Below are 10,438 nucleotides of genomic sequence, written 5' to 3' on the forward strand. Positions count from 1 at the left end.
TTTTTTAATTTTTATTGGAGTATAGTTGCTTTACAACGTTTGTGTTAGTTTCTGTACAGCCAAGTGAATCAGTCATACGTATACACATATCCACTCTTTTTTAGATTTCCTTTCCATTTAGGTCACCACAGAGCATTGAGTAGAGTTCCCTTTGCTATATATTAGGTTCTCCATCACAGTAGTCTAATTTTAGAATAGAAATTGGCTTTTATTTTATACAAAGTGTTTTGAAATTTGCCTTTTTTGCTTAAGAATATTAAAGAATATTATGGGTATCTGTTCATGAACTGCATCAGTCTATTTAACATCTCCTTCATCACGTTATATAGATGTACTATAAATACTCAAACAATTACTGATGAGCATCTAGATTGATGACATCTATATTTGCTCTTATAGATGGTATTGCCAGGAGCATTCTACAGTTTTAAACATTTGTGTGTATATTCCTGTAGTTGTATTGGGTTGTTCCTCTTAATCCTTGTTCAAGCCATAAGGTAAACCTTCTTACTCTAACCATTTTATGCCTCAGGAGGCAATTTTTGAGAGAATTAAATGCCAAAGTTCACATTGCTAATAATTAACAGAACAAATACTTGAATAGTTTTTGTTTGTTTGTTTTTTCATTACAAGTGCTGTGCTTTTCTAGCACCAGTAGGATTTTTACAAACTAGAGTGTATCCAGAAAAGCATGACAAGAATGACAAGAATTGGAGAACAGTTAAAGGAACTGGGATGTTTAGGAGACATGTTTATTTCATTTGTTTAACATGTATATTTATCGAGCACTCAGTATGTGCCAGGCTCTGATATAGGTGGTAGACAGACAGTGTTTATGAGACAAATAAGGTCCTGTACTTTTATGGAGCTTTTATTTCAGTGAGGGGAGGTTGACAACAAGTAAACAAGTAAGATAATTTTAGATAGTGGTAAGTATTAACAAGAAAATAAAACAGGGTAATTAGGTAACTGGGGAAAGGGTTTTTGAGGAGGTAACACAGGTTTATTGCCTCTACTTTGTAGATGAGAAAACTGAGGTTCAGAGAGTTTGGGTGAAACAGTTTGTAACTGGAACCATGGGGATATGAAACATTGCTAATTATCACCTATTTCTAGTCTCATTAAGTGTAATCACCACTCACATTACATGATGGTTGTTAGGAATGCAGACAAAGTTGTTTAGCATCAGCCTGTAATAGGCTCTGAATATGCACTGAGTGAGATTTCATGGTGTTGGATCCACATAGAACATTTCTAACAGTTGTTGCAGATCAAAAATGGAATGGCTTTCTTGAGTTAGTGATTTCCCTATCAGTGGGGATATTTAAGTAGATTTTAGGTGACTGTTGCTCCAGTGCATTGTAGAAGCCATTCATGCATTAAGTAAGGAATTAGACAAGTCCTTAGAGGTCCTTTCCTCACCTGTTGTTAATAAGCTTACTGTCTCTAGAGTCCCAGTCCACAGTTTGAGAAATAAATCCAAGCATCTGTTTTTGAAGCATAAAGGTATCTTCTGGACTAGTGATTTAAAAACCTTTTTAAAAGCAGCTGTTCCCTTTCTTTTAAAGCAGTTGTATACTTGAAGTCTGGTAGTAAAACCTAAAGTTGTAGCCACTAGATGAAGAATTTAATAATGGGAGGTTGCCCATTGTATTGTTCACTAGAAATCCTTTGCATTCGTATATACGGTTGACCCTTGAACATCGCGGGTTTGAACTGTGCGGGTCCACTTATACGTGGATTTTTGAATAGTAAATACTACTGTACTACAGGATCCATGGACTTGGAACTGAGGGTACAGAGGACCGATTATAAGTTACACCCAGATTTTCCACTGTGTGGTGGGTTGGTGCCCCAAACCCCTGTGTTGTTCAAGGGTCAGCTGTACTTTATATGCTTCCTAAAGCACTCTTGAAATTATTTTTTATCGTCATAACCAGTACTTTTGTAGATTAGGAAATAGGCACAACTAACATGTCCTGACTCTACAGTAATCCTTAATGGAGCCAGAACTATAACCTAGGTCTTTTAACTTATAAATCAGTGGGGTTTTTTCCCCCCTAATACAGTAGTCTTCCCTTATCCGTGGTTTTGCCTTCCAAGGTTTCAGTTACCCATGGTCACTTGTGGTCTGAAAATATTAAATGGAAAATTCCAGAAATAATTCATAAGTTTTAAGTTGTGTATCGTTCTGAGTAGCATGGATGAAATCTTATGCCATCTGGCTCCATCCCACCGAGGAAGTAAATCATCCCTTTGTCCAGTGTATCCCTCTCATTAGTCACTCAGCAGCCGCCTGGGTTATCAGAATGACTGTCATGATATTGCAGTGCTTGTGTTCAAGCAGCTCATGTTTTACTTAATAATGGCCCTAAGGCGCAAGAGTAGTGATGCTGGCAATTCCGATACGCCGTAAAGTGCTTCCTTAAAGTGAAAGGGTGAACGTTCTTGATTTAATAAGAAAAAAAAAATAGTGTGCCAAGGTTTTAAGATCTACGGTAAGAACGAATCTTCTATACATGAAATTGTGTAGAAGGAAAAAGAAATTTGTGCTAGTTTTGCTGTCACACCTCAAACTGTAAAGGTCATGGCCACAGTATATGATAAGTGCTTAGTTAAGATGGAAAAAGCATTTCATTTATACAGTAAGATATTTTGAGAGAGAAATTATGTTCACATAACTTTTATTACAGTATGTGGTTATAATTGTTCTTTTTTTCTTTTTCTTTTGGCCGCAAGGCTTATGGGATCTTAGTTCCCTGACCAGGGATTGAACTCTGGGCCCTTGGCAGTGAGAGTATAGAGTTCTAACCACTGTACTGCCAGCGAATTCCCATAATTGTTCTATTTTATTATTAGTTAGTTGCGAATCTTTTACTGTGCCTAATTAATAAATTAAACTTTATCATAAATATGTATGTAAAGGAAAAAACATAGTACACTTGACCCTAGAACAACTTGGGGGTTGGAGTGCCAGCCCTCTGTGCAGTTGAAAACGGGCAGAGATAACTTTACAGTCAGCCTTCCGTTCTGCATCTTCAGGTTCAACCAACCTCCAGGTCGCGTCGTACCGTCTTTTCAACTATTTGTTGAAAAAAGTCCACATATAAATAGACCCATGCAGTTCAAACCCATGTTGTTCAGGGGTCTACTGTATATATAGGGATGGGTACTATCCGAGGTTTCAGGCATCCACTGGTGGTCTTAGAAGGTATACCCCGGAATTAAGGGGGTGCCTGACTACTATACATGGTACTGCTTTATCAGTCACTTTATAGCTTTGTTTGTTTTTTTATTTAGGTCGTAAAAATTTTAACATTCCTGGGGACTTCTACAAAGGATCTTTTTCAGTTTTGCTCAAAGGAAAGCTCTGAATCTATCAAGTAGCTCTTAAAGAAGTCTTTTGTGTGAGTTATATATATAGATGTTTTCATGAAGAGGAGTGAAAAGCCAGAAGGATATAGACAAATGAGGCCTAAGACCTTTCCTGCCAGTAACTACACTGGCAGCAGCCGACAAATGCTGCAAGAAATTCGGGAATCCCTTAGGAATTTATCCAAACCATCAGATGCTGCTAAGGCTGAGCATAACATGAGTAAAATGTCAGCTGAGGATCCGCGACAAGTCAGAAATCCACCCAAGTTTGGGATGCATCATAAAGCCTTGCTGGAAATTCGAAACTCTCTACAACCATTTGCAAATGAAACAAGTCGGAGTACTTCAGACGTTAATCCACAAATGCTTCAAGACTTGCAAGCTGCTGGATTTGATGAGGTAAGAATTTTTAAAAACAAAAGAAAGGGTTTTCCTTACCTTACACTACATAACACTTTTTAGGTGACCTCCTGCCCAGATGTTTCCTTTGAGAGAATTTAACTATGTATAGAAATTTGTATATTCTATCAACAAAGAATGTTGTTTACAATTTCATTAATTATTAAAACAAAATAATTATTATTTCTTTAGTTTTCTCTGTGGTTCTGAGATTAAAAGGTCAAGTCATGAAGTCAGAGTGGAAGTGCAGGTGAGGAAAGCCACAAGTGAGGGCAGGGCAAGGACATCTGTCTGTGTGCGGTAGTTTCCCTGGTGAGGGTGAGCCGAGTGGCTGTTTTAGAAATGAGGGCCCTAAGGGGATGAAGTTTAAGCTTATACTACAGAGAAGGAAGAGCGGCCAGAGACATCATTCAGCACTTAACGCTCACAGACCTCTCAGACTCAAAGCTTAACTTCAGAGAAACTAAAAATTTACTTGTTGATCAGTTTCCAAGAATTTCAAGTTTTTTTGGTGAAATTTCAGTTTATGTCAATTATGCTAAGTCTTTAATATTTACTTTTAAAACTCATTTTTAAAGTTTTCATAGTCTATTATTTAATCATACCCATTTTGTTTAGGTTACTAATAAAATTTATTTTCCATGATTACATAGTTTAGATGAATATTTTAGATAGCAGAAATCATTTTAGGTAAAAATTGGCCATGGAAATTGTAACTAAATGTGAATAATCAAGCATTGATTACATTTTCTTTCAAAATGATAGTAACTTTTTTCCTGATTATAAAAATAATATCTATTCCCTGTTAAAAATTAAACCATATAAGGAAGAAACTAAAAATTAGCTCCACTACACAAAAATAACTACCCTTAAAATTCCTTCACCTTGTTAATATTTTAGTGACCACGTTTTCAGATATCTCTATTTAATTTTAAAAATGAGAACGTAAGTATGCATTATAGTAAAGGATTTGAAAAGGGAGATTTACTACTAAACTAGGAAGAAAAAAAGATTATTCTTTCTGGCCCATTCTCTTCACTTGATTATTATTATTTCCTATTAATTTTATATTTAAGTGTTCTAAATATATTGGATTTGCACCAGAAAATATATGGGGGTGGGGGAGGAGAGGAGATCCTGGGATGTTTTCCTGGTTAGTAGTTGGAGGATTAAGGAAATGGCTTGAATGGAGAGTCTCTTAAAGTACTTTCTTCCTAATCCTTTAGCCAAAAGGCAAAGAATAAAGAGAAGGCTGAATCATTGGTCTTATTCTTTCCTCTTACATATTGCTAGGGAAAGGGAGTTTAGAAAATCACATGGCTGTAAAGGCCCTTAAGTGGTATTGTGTATGTCAGATAAATCACATCAGTAAATATGTATTTATGGAGCCCTTACTGTGTGTGAACCTGTCAATCAGGATAGGGAATCATACCAAAGATGGTCTGTACCTTTAAGGAACTTAAAAATTTTTTCTAATGTAGACAGTTTTAAGAAGTGTAAGGCATTGGTCAGTGCCCTGTTCTTTATTTGTTGGCAATAATAACAATAATTGCTTTGCATTACAAAGATATGTTAGCTTTACTGCAATCACACATTTCAAAATTGTTTACCTTTTGACATTAATAGCCCCTTAAGCAAGGTTGCTTTACTAAAAGCATTTAGACATTTATCCAAATAACGAAGGAATGGTATTATATATACTCACAGTGATATAAAGAATATGGCAATTTTACTTCTTCTACCTCCTGAATCACTCATTCTGGTAGCTTCCCATTATGTTGCAGAATTTGTTCAAGATCCTAACTTGATACTTCAAAATTCTTATCTAGTTTTCGCTTTTTTTTTGCCGCACCACGCAGCTTATGGGATCTTAGTTCCCTGACCAGGGATTGAACCCGGGCCCTCGGCAGTGGAAGCACACAGTCCTAACCACTGGACCACCAGGGAATTCCTTTCACTTCATTATTTTTATCATTTCATAAACTCTAATCTGTTCTTTAAGTATGCCAAGTTCAAGGCAGTTGAAATTTTTTGAGAATGTTTCTGGTGCTCTATAAAATTAAAACCTTAAATATTTCAAGATTAATTTTCTCGTAGGAATAAATGTTAAAAATTAAGGATTGATGCATTCTTGGGGCACATAAAGCTATAATCACTGCAGTGTATTTTTGTTTCTAAGCCTGAAGAACAAAAACATAGTAATGGGGACATAATGTTTTCTTAGCACATAAGACTTCTATTCCAAAGTTACTGATTTAAGGGTGCTCTTTTTCACACTGGCACTAAGACCCCCACTTAAGGAACACTTGGTTGATATTGCTACCGGTGTAAAAAATATTTTAACATATAGCAATAAAATTAAAAAATCAAAGCCAGCATAATCACCACCAAAATCACAGGCTGAAATTCTAGTGCATTTAACAATATGGTTCCTACAATGTTGAAAAAGAATGATGGGTGTCAGTTTTCTTACCAACTGAGATAGCGCTGCCATGTGATATTAGCATAAATACAGTTACAGTTAACTTGGTTTAACCACTTTTAAAGTTAAGCACTCCCTGGTGAATTTTAATTTGGATGATTTGTATTATATTAAATTTGCACATAAAGTGAGACTTACTAATCCTTTGTATCTCACTACAAATTTGCAAAGTCTGATTGGCATAAAATGTGACCACACTGTACCTTTTTATCAGTTAAGGATTGAGTTTGGTTGCTTTTAATAAAAATCCAAATAATAATGCTTTAAACAAAATAGTGACTCAGTTTATACAGCTAGTATCGGTTCAGTCTCTTAAAAATATCAAACTGCAACTCTTAACGAATCTCTTGAATTTTCCTTCTTGGTGGCAACATGCTGTAGCACAGGTGTCATATCTATTGTCTAGGAAACAGGGTACAGGAGGGACCAGCACGTAAATCAGGGATAGCAATATTCTTCCAGAAATCCTTGGTTTTTGTCTCATTGGTCAGAATTTTCATGTGGCCACTGTAGCTATAAGGAAAACTTCTTTCAAAAAATCCTAGTAACTTTTTCTAAAAAATGGAGACTAGGTCTTGAGTAGGCAACAAGTCTCTGCCGCAGCCTTTTTTTGCTTGGCCTCAATCATCTCCAGTCATTTTGAGTAAGAGGATCATCTATCAATAGCCTGGTCACCCGTTAGTCTTATTAAGCCATTTCTCATTTAAAAATATTGTTTGAAATACTAAATCCTCTAGGACAAGTAAGTAGCTGCCTCCCCCTTGAAAAATGTGTATCAGTATACTTTTTGCATGTTAGTGTATAATTTATGTTTACATATAAAATAAGGGACACGGAACAGAGCAGGAGGACAACCCATATCTGAGCTCCAGGCGCCGTGCTTTTACATGTTTTCTTGTTTAATCCTCACGTCAACTCTGAGTGTACTACAGATGAAGAAACTGAGCTCTGAAATGTTCAATAAGTTACCAGGGTTCACACAGTTCTAAAGTGGGGCACATAAATCTCCAATCACTGGAGTATATTTTTGCTTCTAAGCATGACAGACAAAGCATAGTAATGCAGGGCTACTGGAATTCAACCTCTTTGGTTCCATTTGATTCCAAACTCCCTGTTTTTTCTTTCATACCATGTAGCCTCCTAAAGTCTTCATCAAATCATATAAAGTCTGAGTGTTTTTCCTCTACCATTTGTCCTATATTTGTGTCCTCATAAATAAAATTCTGTGAAAATGTAAACTCTAAGAAGGTAGGAACGAGAACTACATAGCTCTTTTACTAGTAAACACAATGATAAAGATGCTTAATAAAATACTTTAACAGTACGAAAGAGTGGTTTCCAGTATGTTGATTGATACCTTTTTAACAATCTGATAGTCTGTTTGTTTATATAAGAATCAAATTAAGAATGAGAAATTCAGAAGCATGTTGTTACGATCGTATCTGGGAAAAAACCCTAGAAGAAAACAGTAATACATTACATAAAGGTGAAAATATTAAAGAAACATTTGAAGAGTTTGAGGGTTTGTTTTCTTTAGTAATTTGAGATTGTCTGGATTTTTATAGTTTTACTGTGCTGTATAGTATATCCTTGTAGCTTATTTATTTTATACATAGTAGTTTGTACCTCTTAATCCCCTACCCTTATCTTGCCCCTCCCCGCAAAGTAGTTTTACAAACAGGACATTAAATTTTGGCTTGGGGCCTTGTTCTTCAAAATTATGAATTTCTCCAGTGGAAGTTATAGTGTTGTTTCCTTCTTATTAATTATAAGATTTAAATTTTATTTCTGTTTTTAAAACTTCATACCAGGATATGGTTATACAAGCTCTTCAGAAAACTAATAACAGAAGTATAGAAGCTGCAATTGAATTCATTAGTAAAATGAGTTACCAAGATCCTCGACGGGAACAGATGGCTGCAGCAGCTGCCAGACCTATTAATGCCAACTTAAAGCCAGGTGATTAATCAAATTTTTTTCCTAGTCTCTTATTTTATAATACTTAAAAATATTTAAGTATATAAAGTGTTTTGTCTTAGAAATTGTTAGAAGCATCACGGTAAGTGAAAGCCTCAAGCTAGAAAAATAACATTATAGTGTTACACCAAAATGAATTTGCAGATGGGGCCCTAAAGTTCCATAGGTAACTCTGGTTGCAGTCTAGCAGTCTAGGTTGAGAACTGCTTGATTGCTTATAATGCAACTGAAATATTTTCCTTTTTAACCATAAATATAATTCAGACTATTCCTTTTTTATGTATATAATCTTATTGTAAAACATGTTCATCATAGATATTTGGAAAGTAAGTAAGCGAAAAAAACGCTATTAATACCCACAAGATTTTGGTATGTTTTGTTTCTCAGTCAAAAACTGGAGTGGGTTTATATGTGTGTATTTTGATTCTTATTGTTTAAGCAAAAAATGGGGTCATACTAAAACCTACTTTATTCACTTAGTATACCATGTATAACTTTCCTTGTTATTAAATGGCCTACAGAATACTTAGCTACAGTAAGGTAGACTTATCACATATGTTATTTAACCAGTCTCATTTTTTGACATTTGCCTTGTTTCCTTTTTTTTTTTTTTTTTTTTTGCCATTATAGACAGCACTGCAGTAAATTCCCTTGTACCTAAATCTTTGTACATTCCTGATGATTTGGTAAAAGTAAATTTTCAAAGACTTGCAAAAAGTTTTTCTCATAGGCATACCTCATATTATTGTGCTTCACTTTATTGCACTTCGCAGACATTTCAGTTCTTACAAATTGAAGGTTTGTGGCAATCCTGCATCAAGCAAGTCTGTCGGTGCCATTTTTCTTTTTCTTTTTTTTGCGGTATGCGGGCTTCTCACTGCTGTGGCCTCTCCCATTGTGGAGCACAGGCTCCGGACGCGCAGGCTCAGCGGCCATGGCTCACGGTCCCAGCCGCTCTGCGGCATGTGGGATCTTCCCGGACCGGGGCACGAACCCGTGTCCCCTGCATCGGCAGGCGGACTCTCAACCACTGCGCCACCAGGGAAGCCCTGTCGGTGCCATTTTTCAAACAGCATTTGCTCACTTCATGTCTCTGTGTCATATTTTGATAAATATCAAAATATTTCAAACCTTCCACCAGTAAAGATTATGACTTGCTGAAGGCTCAGATGATGGTTAGCATTTTTTTAGCAATAAAGTATTTTTTAATAAGATATGTACATTGTTTTTTAGATATAATGCTATTGCCCACTTATTAGACTGTAGTATATATATGTGCATATATACATATATTATATATATAAAGTGTAAACATAACTTTTATATGCACTGAGAAACCAAAAAGTTCACATGACTTACTTTATTGCAATATTCACCTAACTGCACCGAACCCACAACCATCTCCATCCCAGGTATGCCTGTATTGCTGACCAGAAAGGTGTTGCCAACTTGTTTTGTCCCAGTCAGTTTAATATGAGAATGCCTATATTTGTAAATCCTAGGTATTATCCTTTTTGTATATTTAATGATTGTGAAAATACTATCATTTTACATTCACATTTCTTTGATCACTGGTGAGCTTAAACATTTGTTTATTATTTTTAAATTGACATTTTAATTCTTTCCTAATCTTGTATTTGTCTTTTTTAATTGATTTATAAGAGGCCTAATTTTTTCATTCTTTCAGCAAATTTTTCTTGATCAACCACTATTTCAGGCCCTTTGCTTGGCATTGGATATAAAGTTCTTGCCCTTTCGTGGAGTTGAGATTCTAGTAAGGGAGCTCAAATACACAAATACATGTAGAATTACAACTATGTAAGTATGAATGAAGAGGGGACAGTTATGTGGTACTATGGACTTATATAATAGAGGGATTTTTGACCTGATCAAGGAGATGAGAGAAAACCTTCCTGTGAAACTGATACTAGAGCTGATATCTGAAGAAAGACAAGGGTTAATGGGGATGGGTTTCATGAGGAGGAGTGTTCCTATGCATGGCTTGTTTGGCAGGTTTTGATGTCACATTCGAAGAAATGAAAGTGGCTAGAACGCTGAAAACAAGAGTATAAGATATGAATGGAGAAGTGCATAGGGGCCTGACTATGCAGGACTGTCTATTGATTTTATCCTAAGAGCAGCAGGAAGTTATGGAAACATTTCAAGCAGGGTAATGACATGATTAACTTTGTGTTTCAGAAAGAT

General features: G+C 35.6%; 1 protein-coding gene across 2 annotated transcripts in view; it reads left to right on the forward strand.

Moving 5' to 3' along the window:
- Positions 1–10,438, forward strand: part of LATS1 (large tumor suppressor kinase 1) — a 41,669-nt gene that overhangs the window by 10,368 nt on the left and 20,863 nt on the right. For both annotated transcript variants that reach the window (XM_004263724.3, XM_033405060.2), the window contains 2 exons: positions 3,301–3,774; positions 8,068–8,215. In XM_004263724.3, coding sequence (XP_004263772.1) covers positions 3,433–3,774; positions 8,068–8,215 — 490 coding nt within the window. In that variant the 5' untranslated portion in view covers positions 3,301–3,432. The remainder of the gene's footprint in view (positions 1–3,300; positions 3,775–8,067; positions 8,216–10,438) is intronic.

The sequence above is a fragment of the Orcinus orca genome, chromosome 12 (genome assembly GCF_937001465.1).
Source record: "Orcinus orca chromosome 12, mOrcOrc1.1, whole genome shotgun sequence".
Classification (NCBI taxonomy): Eukaryota; Metazoa; Chordata; class Mammalia; order Artiodactyla; family Delphinidae; genus Orcinus; species Orcinus orca.